This window comes from Eschrichtius robustus, chromosome 20 (genome assembly GCF_028021215.1).
Source record: "Eschrichtius robustus isolate mEscRob2 chromosome 20, mEscRob2.pri, whole genome shotgun sequence".
NCBI classification, from domain to species: Eukaryota; Metazoa; Chordata; class Mammalia; order Artiodactyla; family Eschrichtiidae; genus Eschrichtius; species Eschrichtius robustus.
This window is the reverse complement of record NC_090843.1, coordinates 57150887-57168487: the sequence shown is the minus strand read 5'-3', so window position 1 is coordinate 57168487 and position 17601 is coordinate 57150887. Positions and strand designations below refer to the sequence as shown.

The 17601-nt window shown below is 50.4% G+C and overlaps 1 protein-coding gene across 7 annotated transcripts in view; it reads left to right on the top strand.

Annotated features, from left to right (window-relative positions):
* The first annotated feature begins 618 nt into the window (after positions 1-618).
* Positions 619-17601, top strand: part of MINK1 (misshapen like kinase 1) — a 50482-nt gene continuing 33499 nt past the window's right edge. For 4 of the 7 annotated variants that reach the window (XM_068531056.1, XM_068531060.1, XM_068531058.1 and 1 more), the window contains exon 1: positions 619-949. In XM_068531056.1, the coding sequence (XP_068387157.1) occupies positions 893-949 (57 nt within the window). In that variant the 5' untranslated portion in view covers positions 619-892. The remainder of the gene's footprint in view (positions 950-17601) is intronic. The other 3 variants (XM_068531059.1, XM_068531055.1, XM_068531054.1) reach the window with 1 other exon arrangement.

Sequence of the window (17601 nt, the reverse complement as noted above, 5' to 3'; positions counted from 1 at the left end):
AGGTCTGCGGTAGGATTCCCTATCCTGAGATCTGAGATCCCCTTCTCAACCCTCCCCACTGCAGCCGGGGGAAGGGGGTCAGGGGCATTCCTGAGGCAGCCAGTCCTCTTCTCCACTCCCCATCCCCCAGGTGGTTTCTCCAGCCAAGTTCTCACGAAGAGGCCCCTCCCTCAGCGGCTCCACTGTTGCCATGGCAATTAGGTGGGTGGACAGCCCATCCTATCTAGAGGCCACCCAGCCCTCGCGTGGGGAGTTACCATAACAACCCCCCTAGTAATAGAGGGTGTTGGGTCCCGCCCCCCTCCCCCCGCAAATAGAGAGGTGGGTGGCTTGATTGGCAGCTGGGCACACGAAAGAGGAGGGAAAGGGAAGGAAAGGCGTCAAAGGAGAGCTCAGAAGGAAACGGGGGAGAGAAAGGGCAAGAAATACGGGGAGGGAAGGAAACGCGTGTGCGCACGCGCACCAGCTGGTGGGCGCGCTCCCCGGCGGCCCCGGCCACCGCCCACTTCTTTCACGCCTGGCTCGCGCGGTCGCTCAGTCCTCGCGCGCGCCTTTCGCTCTCTCTCCTGCGCCTGCGCGCAGGTGTCGGCGCCGAGGGGGAGGGGGAACCCGGCGCGCTCGCGTCACGTTCCCTCTTCCACCCTCCCCGGTGCTCGGCCATTCTGCGCCTGCGCGGGAGAGTCGGGAGGCTCGGGTTGCAGGCTCTGGGGCGATATCGCCTGTCAGTCGGTGGGTCGGTCTTCCCGCCGGCCTTCCCCCTCCCGGTTCTCCGCGGGAGGCGCGGTGGAGTCCGCCCCCGGGATCTCCCGATGGGGGAGAAGCGGCGACGGCGGCAGCGGAATAACCGAGCCGGAGCGTGAGCGGCCCCGGGGCCCCGTTCCCGGCGGAGGCCATGGGCGACCCAGCCCCCGCCCGCAGCCTGGACGACATCGACCTGTCCGCCCTGCGGGTGAGCTCGCTGCCCCCCAGCCTCGCCCCGCGGCGACCCCCGCCCCCTTCCGGGCGCCCGCTGCTGCCAGGCCTCCGCCCTCCGCTCCCCTCCGCTCTCCACGCGCTGCAGATTCTGGGAGCCAGTTCGGTCCCCGCCCTGGGGTGCCCCGCCCCCATTCTTCCCTCCGCCTCTACCTTTACTGAGGTTCCGGATCCCCTTCCTCCCAGGTGTTTGAGGGGCACCCTCTGGTTCTCCTGAGCCTGCAGACTCTTTACTGTGATGCCCCTCCCTGGCCCCTGACATGCTTTGAGGCCTCTTTCCCCCCTTTCTCTTACTTAGATCTTCTTCCTCCCCCTTCTCTTTTTCGGCTCCTCGAATTTTGACTTTGCCAATGCCTTGCCAGCCTCCCCCTCATCACCCTTTCTCCTCCTCGCCCAGCCCTGAATTGCATCTCTTCCCCGGTCGGCAGGCACTTCAGCCTCCCCTCTCCGCCGCACACCTCCTACCGCCGCCCTCATCCCCTGCTCAGCTCTCCCCGTGCCTTCGCGTTTCAAGTGCAGCAGTCCAGAACCAGGCATTTCCGGTCTCAGGGTCCCCGCAGATTACATTACCAACTCTGCAGCAGCGTGGGGCTGGGAGGAAAGACAACTGCACTGGGGGAGGAGGGGACGCGTTTCTTGTCTTCAGAAACTCTGGCCTGGGCTGGGAAGAGGATATTTATATGTCTGTACACACACAAACACATGCAGCATGTGGTTTGGAAAAGCCTGGGTATTCATGGTTTTGCTGGAGGGAGGGGGAGGCGATGGAGATTTCTCCAGGGAGGGGTTCATTAGAAAAGGGATCAGGGGAAGCAACTGCAGCAGGAATTTCTTCGAAATATTCGTTGTCCCTCCTGGGGCTCTTGCATGCCCTCATTTGGGGGCTTTCAGCAGCATTTATATGTTTTTCTTCAGCAGGGAGCCCTGGCTTAAGGGGCAACTGAGTGATTTCAAGGTGAAGACTCCCGCCTGTCCCCCAGGGGGTGTTTTTGTCCTGTGTCCTTCCGGCCTTCTCAACAGGCCAAGGTGTTGGGGAGAGCAAGATTTCCCATCTCTGGGTTAGCTGCTCTGGAGGCCCCTGTTGAAATCGTCTTCTGGCTTTTGAGTTAGCCAGGGAACATGGGCAGTAGTGGGAAAAGGCGGTCAGCCACACAGGTGCCCCGGATATGACTGGAGGGGAGAGGGGAATTAAGAGAGCAGAGTCATGTCGTTAATTGGGTTTCTCTAGGTGACACAGTTTTTCTTGCCATTCAGGTCATAATTTGTTTGGTGCAGTGTTGGGCTAGGAGACCTGACTTGCTGGAGATAAGGTGATAAGTTGCTGAGGAAGGAGACGGAACATTGATTTCTCTCTCTCTCTCTTTGTGTGTGTGTGTGTGTGTGTGTGTGTGTGTTGGTGGCAAGAGGGTCTGAAGGCTTTAGGAGGGAGATTCGCGGACTTTCTCTAGTTGCGGCGAGCAGGGGCTACTCTTCGTTGTGGTGCGCAGGCCTCTCATTGCGGGCTTCTCATTCTCTTGTTGCAGAGCACGGGCTCTAGCTGTGTGGGCTTCAGTAGTTGTGGCACGCGGGCTCAGTAGTTGTGGCTCGCGGGCTCTAGAGCGCAGGCTCAGTAGTTGTGGTGCACGGGCATAGTTACTCCGCGGCATGTGGGATCTTCCTGGACCAGGGCTCGAACCCGTGTCCTCTGCATTGGCAGGCGGATTCTTAACCACTGAGCCACCAGGGAAGCCCAGGAGGAAGATTCTTAAGATCAATTTAAACTGCGATTCTCAAGTTAAGCCAGCTGGGATGTAAGATGGAAATCCAGGCTCCCCTTAATGAGCTTGTCTTTAGGATGAGCCCCCATCTTCCCTTCCCACCTTGGTTGTTGATTAACTCTGGCTACAGGTTCCTGTGCTGTGGTGACTTAAATATAATAAAAAAGAAGGTGGGTCCAAACCATGACCTTTGGTTTAAACCTTGTGAGACTCTCCTTGGGCTTCTCTTTCCCTTTAGCCTCTTCTGGTAGTTTGGCCTGGACCCTCAACCTGGGATTTCCAGCAATTCTGCAAACACCGTCTGACCTTGGATTTGGTATTTCCCTTCTGGACTTCTCTACTTGAAGCAATGTTAGCCTCTTTCCTCAGTCGCCTCCTGCTTTATTCTCCTCTCCCTTCCTCAAGAGAGCCCTGTGACCTGCTCCCAGCGCTTCTGTCTTTCCTGCCTCATGCTTCCTAAGAAAGCATTGCCCTTCCCCCACTACCACCCCAGTACTCCAGGGCTGGAGGGAGTGCTTTCTTTGAAATGGGGCTGCAGAAGGCCTGCTTTCTCCTTGCTGCTGGCCTTTGCTCAGGGCCTCTCCCCTCCACCCCACCTCGGAGAGCCCCTGTGGCACTGTTGAAAAGCTCTCTCAGTCATCTCTTGTTCTGTTTCTGTCTGTTTTCCAGTGAGAAACGGCAACCTGGAGAATTAGCAGAAAAGCGTGTTTCCCTGTACTACATCATCTCGTGTTGGGGGCCTGGGGAGGGGATGGGAGAGGAACATATTCAGCATTTATTAGCCGGCGTCAAAGAGCCCAAGTTGTCTTTCTCCTCTTATTTCAAGATAGGGCTTGGCTTCCAGCTGGTGATGAGAGTAATAGTCTGATATTAGGGAAGATTGAATTGCACTCTCTCTTAGCCATGTGTGGAGAGGCGGGTGGACCTACCACACTGTGACCACAGGCACGCTTGACCTCTTTGAGGCTCTGTTTATCCACCAGCCCAGTAGCATGGGGTTGTGTTCCTGAGTTCAAGTCCCTGCTTTCTCACTTACTGTGTAACCTTGGCCTTTCTCCCCCTTCTTCCCTAGTTTGCTGCAGAGTCTGCAAAGAGCCTTACCTCTCTAAGGCTCCGTTTGCCCATCCGTAGAGTGGTGATGGTACTGAACTCAGAGTTGCTGAGGATTAAGTGAAATACTGCATATTAAGTACTTAGTTCAGTTCCTGGCACATCATGACTATATGATCACCCTTATTGGTTTTTTGTTGTTGTTGTTGTTTTGTTTTTTTGGCTGCGTTGGGTCTTCGTTGCTGCGCGCGGGCTTTCTCTAGTTGCAGCGAGTGGGGGCTACTCTTTGCAGTGCGCGGGCTTCTCATTGCTGTGGCTTCTCTTTGTCGCGGAGTACAGGCTCTAGGCACACGGGCTTCAGTAGTTGTGGCACGCAGGCTCAGTAGTTGTGGTGCACGGGCTTAGTGGCTCCACGGCAAGTGGGATCTTCCCGGACCAGGGCTTGAACCTGTGTCCCCTGCATTGGCAGGCGGATTCTTAACCACTGCGCCACCAGGGAAGCCCTCACCCTCACTGTTAATTGTTATCAGATGACAATCAGAGAAGGCTTCCAGCGCAAGTGTATCTAAAATAGCACTTCCTCCCCTGCTTGTTTTCATGCAAATTTTTATATAGCATCCCTTAGCCCGCTTTGTTTTATTTCATAGTGTTTATCGCCAGCTGACATATATTTATATATATCAACCCCGACTAAAATATAAGTTCAGTGCAAGTTAGGATTTTGACTGTTCTGTTCATTTTTGCATCCCCAGTGCCTGTAACAGTGTTTTGCACATAGTGGGGGCTCAACTGTTTGTTGAATAAATGCGTATCATAACAAGTGAAAGCTCTTAGCACAGTCTTGCTTAGAGAAAGCATTCAGTAAGTGTCATGCTTGTTAGGCTTTCTCTTGCCATCTGTAGGCACACAATTAAGAATATATCTTTTCTGGGTTATTTTTGGAATCAGACCTTGTGGTAAACAAGAGTTCTGGAAGCCTCCATCGGAGCGACATCCTTGAAGTAAAGTTAGGATCTTGCAAGAGAAAAAGCGGGCCTCTTTTTTCAGACCTTCTCTGTGTCCAGGCTTGGTTATAATCCCAGGAGAATCTTCTGACTTGGAACTCTTGGCTTCTCACGAAGGATAAGTATCAGTGGAAGAGGACGGGACAAGGAGGGACCAGATCCCGGGCTGACCTCTCTCCTTTTGCATTGCTCCTTTTGGTTGACCCACTTCATCAACCAAGCAGCCTTTCTTTACTGTCCAGCCAGCTGGAGGTTTTAGACTGCAGTGTCCTTGGAACCATGGAGCTGTGCGCAGTGTGGCTGTATTGAAATAATACCATGACGTGCAGTCAGGAGGGACTTGTTGCCGGGTAGTAGTGCTGACAGAGATGTTCTTTCTCAAATGATCTTATGTTGTTGTGTCTGTTCTTTGGAGGAGTCGCTTCCCCTTCCTTTTTTCTTCACGAGGCTGTGGAGCCAGCACCACTCAGAAAGCTGGCAGTCCTGGGCATGTATTTCTAGGCTGCTGAGCAACTGCTGCACTCTGATGCGCTCGCTGTCCAAATGTTGACGACAGATGCCTCAGGCAGGGGATGGGGAGGCTGACCTCCTGCGGCAGAAGCAATGGCATTGACTGGGGACTTTTTTCCTAGAGAACCGCAGATGGGAGTGGGGCTGTTTGGGGAGCTAGTGGCACTTGGAGTGAAGTGAAAAGCTGCTTTGGCAAGAGGATGGAAGGAAGCTTGTGGAGAACTTTGCTGAAACTAGGTGTTCAGCCATCCCCCAAACGAGGGAAGAGACGTCGCCACCCTTTATGCTGCGGGATAGGACAGAGCCATGGCCCTTCGTAACACACGGAGGGGAGGGTCTTTGAAGAAGTGAGGTTTTCACAGTTAAGAGAACAGTAAGAAGGTCAGCAAGAGAGCCGGCTCGCCCACCCCCTCACGCTTATCCCAGGAACTCAGTTAAGACCGTGCTGTGTAGAGTCCTGATTTCAGATATGGCCTCCATTCCTTTCAACTCCGAACTGTGTGTGCCTAAAAGGGGGTAGCTCACACCGTTTGGGTATGTTGAGTGTCCTTGCTTGTCATCCTGGGGACAAGATAGCAGGAAGTGTGCAACCACTCTTTACAAGCTTGTACTTTGGCATTGGTCTGTAAATAAGGAATGCAGTGACCTCTCAATCCAGGAACATAAAACAGTTCTGGGGCTGCAGAGCATCTCCAGAAGCCATCTGAGAGTCTGCCAGACTAATCTTTCTGTCTCCAGAGCTGTACCAGAGAAAGTTATGACTAATATCCTTTCCTGCATCAGTCAGTCACCAAGCACTGTTGGTCTGTTTTATTGAGAATCAGGTTCTAGATGCTACGGGAAGTATGTAATAGTGTGCTCATACTCTTCTGAGCTATTTAATCAGACCTCTGGAAGCATCCCTCTAAGCAATCCCTTTGCAAGCTGAGGCTCCCCCCCCCCTTTTTTTTTTTTAACTGTTATTGCCTTCCTCATTATCTTAGAACCCTCAGGGTCAGGAAGTTTTTGTTAAATCTGGTTGCTGTGAATTATACTCATTTTCTGTTGTCCCGTGGTCAGTCATCTTGAAATCTGATATGCAGTCTTTTCCCCTCCCCCAGCACTCACTTTACACCCACAGCTCCCTCAGTTTTTTCTTTAGTAGGTTGAAGAAATTGAACAAAAAGTGATCAGGTTAACAAGTCAACTCTCAAAGCATTTCTTGAATGCCCACAGAATATAGGAAGATACAAGAACATGACTTGGTAGAAGCCCATATTCATTCTCTCCTCTCTCCTGTTCTTCCTGCTCTTCTCCTGACCAACCAGTCTCTTGACTTGAGTCTGGGATTCTTCCATCTACCGGAAGCTCCTCCAGAGGGTAATTGAAAAGGTGTTTGAGGCTTTTTGTTCTTAATAAGGGTAGGGAATGGCAGAGGGAGGAGAAAAGAAAGGGATGGAATTGTGGTGATCCAAGGAGCCCCTGGAGATACTGCCCAGTGGCCAGATAGCCCAGGATGTACTTGCTAATGGTGGGTAGGATTTCCTGTTCTGCTTGAGGAAAGAGCTAGAACTAGGCACAGAGGATGCAGTGACACACAAGATAGACATGGTTTTCCTACAGTCTAGTTGTGGGGAGAGGCATTAATAAAATAATTATATATATATAATTACATATACATAAAATTGCAAGTCATGATAAGGACTGTAACAGAAAACTTTGGCATGCCATGAGAGCCCATAAAAGAATTGTTTTTACTTTTTGCAAGACAAATATTTGGTTGGTAGATTGAGAGAGAAACAAATCACATGTTGAAAAACCAAGCTGGCATTGCCACAGAAAGAGTAGATAGAGATGAACCACCAGGTAGAATTTGACGACGGCCAGAATTGGGAGACCTTGGATCAGGGCCATTCTTAGGGTGGAGCATTTGGTCAGTAACCAAGGGCCGGGGGTCTGAGGATGCGGTAGAAACTCCAGGCTTAATTTCCGAGAGGATTTCTTCTGAACCTTCCTATGGGAGGGGGAAAAAAAAAAGTTTGTTTCAAAGGGTAAGGGTATTATATGGAAAGGGCATATAACTCTCATTTTTGTTTACTGGGAGGAGCGTCTCTGCGTACCGGGTCTGTGCGGACTCGCATGTCGCTCTGCAGAGGGTGTGTGGGTGCGCCGATTGGCCGAAGCGGGTGTATGAGGGAGAAGGCTATACCGCTAGATGTTTTATACTGTATTTTTAATAAAAATGGTGTGTATTTAAGGTGTACCACATGTTTTGATAGACACAGACATAGTGAAATGATAACTACCCTCAAGCTACTTAACATTTTCATCTCCTTACGTGTGTGTGTTTATGTGTGTTTGAATCGATGTTACTAGCCCGAGTGTCCAGGGTTGGAAGGTCGGTAAGTCTCACAAGAATAAGCACAAGTAGGCCCATCCTTGGCTTAGCTTTTGTGGTTGTGGGATGTGGGATTCTTCCTAACATTAGGTAGATACTGTGTGTATATATATATATATATATATATATATATATATACACACACACACACACACACATATGTGTGTGTGTGTACGCAACTCTCAGTTTAACATTGTTGTACAAGTCAAGGATGAGTGAGGTGTGTAGGGGGAGTGTTGCTGATTTTGCACGTTTGAAGTGAAGCAGGGCCGGAGAACCACAGTCTTGGGCTTCATGGAGGAGCCAGCCTCCAGGAGCAGCTGAAATGTCAGGAGGGCGGGGTGGGCTGTGGGAAGCGTTTGGTGGCACACCCCGTGGAGAGAGGGATGAGTGGAGGACATGGAGACTCTTTGCCTGAGAGGAAAGTTGAAGGTTGGTAAGGGAGCAGGCAAGAAGTCCTTTGACCGAGGAGGGAAGTGCGTGTCCCCAGGGCGGGAGAGTCTTATGCTGCCGGCTGGCTGGCCGGCCGGGTGACAAGTGAAGAGGTCTGCACACCCAGGAATCCCAACCACTCAGAGTCTGTTGACTCAGTCAGTGCATGTGGCAGTGAATGCACCTCTGCTCTGCCTTTAGGATGAGAAGGGCCTCCTGAAAGCAGGCCTGACAGCAGCGGCTCTTCTGAGAGAGAAGGGGAAACTTCTCACACCCTCTTCCACCAGAAAGCATCCGAGGACAGGATCTGAAGGGGTGGGCTTGCTGAATTGCTCCTGGAACCACAGGCTTGGGGGGGTTTTCTATGAACAGCGGTCCTTGCAGGGACAGATTGAGGATCAGCAGGGCTGTGTGAAGAAAATTCCACCTCCTTCCAGCCACCTCAACTTGCGCTCTTCCGACGAAGCCTCCCCTGAGCGAGCCAGTCCTCACTGGTCACCTTCTCCAGCTTTTCATGGACCTTGTAACTTAGCGTTTGAGTGTACGTTACCCATATTGAATATTTCACGGTCATGTTTTCCCTGTCACTTCCTTACGTGTGGGAACCACGATCTGTACTCCCTGTTGATGCTCACTGTGCCTGCAGAAGTGCTGAGCACACAGTAGGGGTTCAGTAATTACTCGCTGGGTAGAGATATGGAGTTAACTTTTTTTTTTTAATTTTTATTTATTTATTTATTTATTTATTTATTTATTTATTTATTTATTTATTTATTTATTTATTTTTGGCTGTGTTGGGTCTTCGTTTCTGTGCGAGGGCTTTCTCCAGTTGCGGCGAGCGGGGGCCACTCTTCATCGCGGTGCGCGGGCCTCTCACTATCGCGGCCTCTCTTGTTGCGGAGCACAGGCTCCAGACGCGCGCAGGCTCAGTAATTGTGGCTCACGGGCCTAGTTGCTCCGCGGCATGTGGGATCTTCCCAGACCAGGGCTCGAACCCGTGTCCCCTGCATTGGCAGGCAGATTCTCAACCACCGCGCCACCAGGGAAGCCCCTGTTTTGTTTTTTGTTTTGTTTTAATTTTTTGGCCACACCGTGCAGCATGAGGGATCTTAGTTCCCTGACCAGGGATCAAACCCTTCCCTGACCAGGGTTAAGATTCCTGCAGTGGAAGCATGGAGTCTTAACCACTGGACCGCCAGGGAAGTCCCTGGAGCTAAGTATTCTTGTGACTTTCCCACTGGAGTGCTTTGTATGTGCTGGGCACCGTGTGACACGAAAACAGTACAGGTCCTTACTCAGTGCTTCTCAGCTAGGGTGGCACTGCCCTCCTGGGGGTGTTTGGAAATGTTGGGGAGGGAGGTTTCATTGTCACTTTGTCTGGGAAGCACTAACAGCATTTAGTATGTGGGGATCAGGGATGTTATCCACCCTGCCATGACTGGACAGCACATTGAAGAATTGTTTTTCCACCCAAATTGCCAATATGCCTCTTGTGAACTTGTTATGGACGTGGGAAAGGTCAGGTGAAGGACTAGACATGTTTTCTTCCATGAAGTCGGAAGTAGGTCCTAAGTCCCCTCCTTTCCTTCTTGCTGGGTGGAGAGAGGAATGTAGGCTGTAAATTACTTGTGTGCATGGCACATAGCTCTTCTCACAGCTTTTATTTGTCTGCCCGAACACCTCTGGAGGTAAACTGGGCAGGCTCCAGAGCCAGAGTGCAAGGAAGAAGATTTTCATGTTCTCTCTTCACCACCTACCCACTCTCTCTTTCAAGGCACATTTGTAAGAAAGTGGTTGAAAGCATGTCGTACTTGGTCTTCAGTTCTGCATGTTCACGAAACAGTCTTCAAGAAAAGATTCAGACAGATTCAATATCTTGTAATAACCCATAACAGAAAATAATCTGAAAAAATATATATGTATATAATTGAATCACTCTACCGTACACCAGAAATGGATATAATGTTGTAAATCAACTATACTTCAATTAAGACAAAACAAAACAATTGGGCAGGGGCACCCAAGAGCCTGAGCAGCGGGAGGGGAGGCGGAGGTAGGTGTGTGGTCACAGGGTGAGAGAGGAGGCTGGCGTATGTATCTCTTCTCTCGTGTCTTTGCGTCCTACGGTTGGCCCCTTCAAGACGGAGGTGTGCTGAGTGAGTGTCGTTGCTCAAATTGCAGGGAATAACTAGAGGGGAGACCACTTGCCTAGTATCCTTTGGAGAAGAACAGAGCTTTGGGGGTGGGTGAGTGGCTGGGAGTAGAGTGGCTGGTGGGGACGCACTGATGCAGCCGTGCAGCAGAGCCACCATCACGTCTCACTCTCTGAGTCCAACTTAGGAGGGCAGGACTGGATGGGCTCTTGGTCTAGTCTAGCTAAGGTTTGGTGAAGTTGGAGAAGGTCCCTCTAACCTTCACAAGGTCCTTCTTCACCGTGGAAACTACCTTCAACCCCACAAAGCAGGGTTGGGGGGGACAGGCAGCCTGTGGTTCAGAAGTTTGCCGGTTCCTTTATCCCTCCAGACCTCTAGGAAGCCCTCTTTTTCTCTCTTTCTTCAGTTCAGAACAAAAATTGCTCTGATACAAGTCATTTGTATTTTAATGTGGATTCATTTCAGAAGGGGTTCTGGGGTGGAATAGGAATAATAATGAATACTTACTATGCAGTATGTTCCCTCCTTATATAATCTCCTTATCCCTCACAATAACCCTTTGAAGTGGGATATTTTACTCATTTTAAAGATGACGAGACCAAGGCTTACAGAACTTGGAAGTTAAGTAACGTGCCTAAGGTTGGACAGCCAGTAAGCGGCAGATTTCAGATTCAGACTCGCGTTCAGGGACTTCCCTGGTGGTCCAGTGGTTAAGACTCCACGCTTCCAATGCAGGGGCACGGGTTCAATCCCTGGTCGGGGAACTAGGATCCCACATACAGAGTTGCATGCCCCCAAAAAGTAAAACAACAACAACAACAACAAAAAAAGCTCGGGTTCAGATTCAACCCAGAACCTGAGCCTGTGCGCCCCTGTGCTGGTGGAGGCCTGCGCCCAGGTGGCAGGTGTCTGTGTCTGTGGGTGTGCGTTGAGGGGAGGGCACCCTGCAGCTGACATTCTGGACTATGTACCTGGAGCAGTATTGTTTTCAACTGGCTTTAATCATGAATGTGTGGCCTGTGGGAAACAGGCTTTGTGGGCTCACTTGGGATAATATAACACTGTCCATAAAGTTTCTGTGGTGAAGTATCAGGAGACTTTGGAACATGGCCTGTTTCATGGATTGGAGGCGGCCTGTATGAGAAGTGGTCACCACCTGCAAGAGCACACGGTCTAGATCTGCATCTTGGTAGAGGACAGGTTTTTTTTGTTTGTTTGTTTGAGGACAGGTTTTAATCACATGAGCGCATTTTTTGAGAAGAGGGAGTAACTTGATTGACGGATTAAGAGACTTTAAAAAAAATTTTTTTTTTTTTTTTTAAAGTAAATGACTTTAGCCTGAGCCTTTGTGAACTGCTGGTGGGTTGGCGTTGGTGGGCACCTGCTGGGAACACAAAGCTCCATGGGGCCTGTGCCCAGAACTGGTAGAGATTTCTAGATGTCTGGCTGCTGGGCACGGTACTCTGATGATAGCAGGGGAAAGCATGCACAAGAATTCAGATTTATTCTGGAGGAAAGAGAGTTAATGATTCCGAAGCCCTGTTCTTCAGAGGGAGGAGAGGAAGACTATCTCATGCCTCCCACCTTAAACAAATTTTTTAAAATTGTAGTTAAATATACGTAACATAAAATTTACCATTTTAGCCTGTTTTTTTTGGCTGCATTGGGTCTTCATTGCTGTGGGCGGGCTTTCTCTAGTTGTGGCGAGCAGGGGCTACTCTTTGTTGTGGTGCTCAGGCTTCTCATTGTGGTGGCTTCCCTTGTTGCAGAGCACGGGCTCTAGGCATGCGGGCTTCAGTAGTTGTGGCTTATGGGCTCTGGAGCGCAGGCTAAGTAGTTGTGGTGCACAGGCTTAGTTGCTCCACGGTACGTGGGATCTTCCTGGACCAGGGCTCGAACCTGTGTCCCCTGCATTGGCAGGCGGATTCTTAACCACTGTGCCACCAGGGAAGCCCCCGTTTTAGCCATTTTTAAGTGTACAGTTCGGTGGCATTAAGTACATTCGCATTGTTGTGCAACCATCACCACCATCCCTCTCCAGAACTTTTTCATCTTCCCCAACTGAAACTCTGTCCCCGTTAAACGTGAACTCCCCATTCCCCTCCCCCAGCCCCTGGCAACCACCGTCCTGTGTCTCCTCCCTTTCTGCGTGTGCAGAGCTGAGCAGAGGGCTGACATAGCAGATGCTTTTACTGTTTGTTGAGTCAGGTGAGGTGACCTGTTTCAGAAGTCCATGCGTCATCAGCCAACTCAGGACACCCCCCTCCCTCCTGGCTCCAGTGCAAGGATTGTAAATGAAATGGCTGCATGGAATCACAAAAGAATTAGGCAGCGGAAAGAGAAGCGGAGGGTTTCTCGTCCATATTCAGCGCCTTTTGCCATCTCCCAGCTATCATTTGCTTTCTGGTTCTCTTGTACTTATATTCATCATCTTGCTTGTTCTCAGCTCTTAGGTCTCATCCGGGGGGTCTGGTGGGTAGCTGCTATAGGAAGGTGGAAAGAAGATCATGTAGGGCTTGAAGATAATAAAAGGTAACAACATTTCTGTGTTTGTGTGTGAGGGGTTCATGTGTTAACTGGGAGTCTCCCTGGAAGTAGAAGAAAACCATCCTTAGATGAGTACCTTGGACCCAGTAGAGTATCTCTGTCCTTCCTGTGTTCCACCTTTCCCGAGGGGTGGCCAGTGGTGCAACTTTGGCTGGAAGCTTTATTCAACATCATATATTCATGTATCATTAGGAACTGAAAGCTCATTCATGGGTGACATCAAGCAAAGGGAGGGTAGGTTTTTAATATCAGGCAGTATGAGCTCAGGAGCTTCTTTCCTGTGGAATGATGGGCCACAGAAAAGGCCTAGATTCTTACAGGAGGAAGGGGTGGTTAGCTGCTAAAGATGTCTTGGGGAAATCATGGGCAGCCTTTGAGGCCCCTTTGATGTCACCTTCCTGGGCCTCCAGGCCTGCACAGTTTGGAGCCGGGTCAGGCTGTATCCCTCTGTGGTGTCCACACCCCTGGACAGACCCAAAGCATGACCTAGAATTGAGTTGGATTTCTTAGAATAGAGGTGACCAATTCAGTGGCCTGCCCGGCCTCCTCACTTCGTCCACACAATTTACAGTTTCTCGTCAAACTTCATGGGGAAAGAAGGAAAAAGGAAGGAGAGACAGGCTTAGCACTCAAGTCACCCAGGAAGAGAGGAGTGCAGGGGAGCCCTGTGTCATAGAGAGGCCTAACAGGTCAAGATCCAGGCCACAGGGGCCTCTAGCCAGTAGGTTGGGGGTGGCAACTTAGGGTCCCCTGTTGAGGGCTGTTTCCCTAGATCACCTGTCCTCGAGTCGGATCCCAGGTTCTGAGGACTCATAGTCTTCTCTCTGTTTTCTGTGTACAGGCTTCCAGGAAGCTACATGTATTCAGCGTCACCTTCCAGGGTCTGCCCAGTGGCCCTTCTCACCTCAGTCCCTCTCACTACAATCTAAAGCCTATTTCTTTCTTAGATTGAGCCAGGTATGAATTGGGGTTGATTGTTTTTCTTGGGCTGAGCCTGGTTCACCCACCCCTGGTACTCAAAGTGTGAATGAAGGAACGTTCCACCCCCTGACTCATGGAAACACGGCCTTCCCTAGTTGTTATCCCGCCGTCTGGCATTGTGCCTGCCTGGATATGGTTTTCATCACCATCATAAATAAAAGCAAAGAGTGGTTTAAGTGCCTGTGTTTAAAGCAGAGCATCCATAGACCATCTTACATGTCTAAAGGTGCCAGCAGCAGGCCAGGGTCCCAGAGCTAGTTAGATCTGACGTCCGATACTCGTACTGCTCTGCGGCAGTGTGCAGGCCCCACCAGACACGAAGGGCTCATGTGTGTTTGGTCAGCCTGGAGTCCAAGGTGCATCTGTGCAGAGGAGGTGTGTTTCACAAGTCAATGATTAATGCCCCCCGCTGCTGCCCAGATCCCCCGCCCTGGCCTTGTAACCTGCTCAGATAGGGTGATATTGATGTCTCCAGAGAGCTCCCTGATGGAGGCCCGCTGACACAGGGGCTGTTGGGGTTGAGGCAACGTGATGCATAGAGCCAGTGTGGAATTAGGAGCTGGGAGACGTGGTTCCTGTTTCAGTTCCCTCTAGTTTACAGGATGCGAGTCATCTCTCTGGGATTTGGTTTCCTTACTTGCAAAACAAGGGGATGAGAACAGTGGCTATTAATCAGAGGCTCAGTCAGAATCACCTGGGTAGCTTTTTTTTTTAACCTACATGTACCCAGGCCCTGCCCTCCGGAGGTGATTTAGTCCGTCCAGGGTGGGGCCCTGGTATGTGTGTTTTCCCAGGTGATCTGATGCAGATTGCCTTTGAGAACTACTGGACCAGATAATCCTTAATTAAGGTCCCCCAGATCCAAGAGTCCCCTCCTCCTTTCTTTCCCCTCTTCCTTCCTAAATATCTTTGCGTGCCTACTGTGTGGGGTGGTCTGTTTGTTCTCAACACTGACTTAAACACATGAATGGACCAGATGTGTGCTTTGCAGTGTAGTATATGTAAGGAAAGGTGCACTTTTGTGTGTGAAGTTGGGCAGAGGGGGAGTTGAGAGAAACAATACTGGGGGAGGGGTCGGTCAGGGTGGGATAACTGAGCGTGGTGTCTCCCAGCTGGTCTGGGAAACACAAGCACCTACTGTGGGGAGAGCTCAGGGTGGGGCGATGTTGGGGTGTGGACGTGGGGCTGGGCATCCGGGAAGAACACAAAACAAAGGGAAGGTTCAGGAAAAGGTCTGAAGGACCATTTGAAGTATGAACTTCAGTATACGTGCGTGCACTTCTTAGACTTTCCTGAGTCTGTTAGTGCCGAGGGAAGAGCAGGCAGACCAAGTGAGGACTGACCTGGGAAGAGGGCATTTTTACTTGGTCTTTGAAGATAGGGAGGGACCTGCTATAGTGAGGCCTTCCCCATCATCACTCACCCCCAAAAGCATAGACGTTGGAGACAGATGTGAATCCTAATCCCAGATCTGTCACCTACTGTGTGACCCCTGGCAAGGTCATAACTACCCCCATACCTCATTTTCGCCATTCGTCAAATGAGGGTAACAAGACCCACCTAATAGGGCTGTTTCAAGGGTTAAATAAAAGTGTAAGTAAACTGCTTAGCTTGGTAACTGCTCATTAGATAGGTGGTAGCCACATGATTTCTCTTGTGAAAGTGCCCAGAAAGGGTGTCTCTTATGAAAGTTACCAGAAAGGTTCTGGTAACATTCCTCTCCTCCTTCACATTTTATTTGGGAAAGAGAAAACCACCCAGTGTATTGAGTGCAATCTTAACGGCTGTGGGTGGGTGAGTCACTAAGTCCCCAGGTGTGGGCCTGGCTTCCCCTTCCCTACCCTAGAGTTTTCTACCATCTTCCAGCTTCATTGGAAGAAAGAGCAACTTCAAAATCTAGTATCTGAACTTGAAACTCCTGTTTGTCCTGCCCCCTGAGTCAGGAATTCCAGCAGTGGCTGAGCAGTCCCTCTGGCCCTGCGTGCCCTTTTGTGTAAAAGCTCTGGGCCCACCCAGAGGAAGCCGTCAGCCAGGGGGGGGAAACCTGCACCTCACCCTTGGGGACATTCTGATGGGGATACATGGCTTTGTTCAGATGTGAGACACAGGACTTTCGCACAAAAATGTGCAAAGTGCTTTATGGAAAGGCACAGATTCAGGCGGGGCGCCTAGCCGCTAGGATCCTCACCGGCCTTGCCTGGAGACTAAATGCTCTTTCTGCTTCAGGGCCTTGGGCCTTCCCCACCCCTGACCTTTGCTCGGTTAACTCCGACTTGTCTTTTTGGTCTCAGAATAAATATCACTTCCCCAGCAGCCCTTTACTGACCCCCCCCCCCGACCCCTATCATGACCTCCCTTTAATCTTTCTAATAGTGCCCTGTACTTTTTCTTATAGCCTATCACAGTTGAGTTTATGTAGTTGTGTAATTGCATCTTTAATGTCTGCTTCCTGTAAGCTCCACGAAGGAGGGGTCCATTTCTGTTTTGTTCATTGCCACATTCTAGTATCTGTCAGGCACTTGATGTTTGTTGAATGAATGCATGAACTGGTCACAGGGCCCTAAAGTTGGCATGAATGCAGCCAGGGAAGGTTTCTTGGAAAAAAAGAGGCGAGATGGGCCTGGTGAAAAGTTGCGTGAGCATGTTTGCTCCATCCTGCTGGTCAGGAAATTCCTCCTTCTGTCTCATCTATATCCTTTGGGCTGTAATTTATTCTGAGTTGGTCCTTGGTGGGGCCGGAGAGTATGTGGCCTCCACCCTTTGGAGAGTAACCGTTTCTAAGTCTGTGATGCAGATGACTAGTCCTTCCTCCCCCTCCCCCTGGGCCCCACCCTCCACCTGCTCTTCTCCCCACTGACTCAGCTTTGCTCCCTCCACCCTTCCTTCCAAGGTGTCTTTTCATAGTCCCCTGTCAGAGCCTTCCTTCCTGAGTCCTCTCTCATGGTATCTCATGGTTGGTCTCCCATCTGGAATTACATAGAAGCCACACAGGGGTTAGACAAGTCACAGGCTTTCTCGGTCATGAAGGCTCTCCAGCCTCTTGCCTCGCATCTGGGGACACCTGACTCCCCCAGGAGGCTGTTGGCAATGAGGTATAATGGTTTGTTTGTGCTGCAGTGGAAAACCAGCAGGGAGAAGCCTTATTATTACCCAGCCCCTGATTACTGTTGTCCTCCTCCGTGAGCTTGGTGTCTGCCAGCCTGAACGGCCTTGACATCTCCCCCTTCCAGCCGCCTGCTTCCGCGCTCTGCCCTTACTCTCCCGAGCGTCTGCTTCCCAGGGACCACACCCCTCCCCCCACCCCTTTCAGCCCTACCTCCAAGGTCATCGTTCTTTTTTTTTTCTCCCTTCTCTCTCACCTGCCCTCCTCACAATTCTACTTTTTTACCTTGTTTCTTTTCTCCCGGCTGCCACTTTTCACTCTAAATCCCAGTAACACCAACAGTCTTGGTAAATCACCTTTTGACAGTGTTTTTCTTGCTCTATGGGAGGCAAGTCTCTTCATAATGACTGTGCAAATTTGTAGCACTTTGTGGATATCAAAATGTTTTTACATCCGTGAACTCTTGTGGGATAGGGTTGGGTAGGTAAGGAAAAGAGGCTCTGGGAGCTTAAGTGACTTGCTGATTTGCCTCCATTACATGAAAGAATCAGAACCAGTGCCCAGGCCTTCTGATTCCTAGTGAGGTATAAACCCTAACCGTTCCCTATCATTCTATATTACTAGACTCCTGGCTGCCTTTCTGCTTCAGCTAAGAAAATATTTCCCCGAGTTATCCTCTTATACTTTTGAACCTTCTTTTAAGTTGTCTAAGATG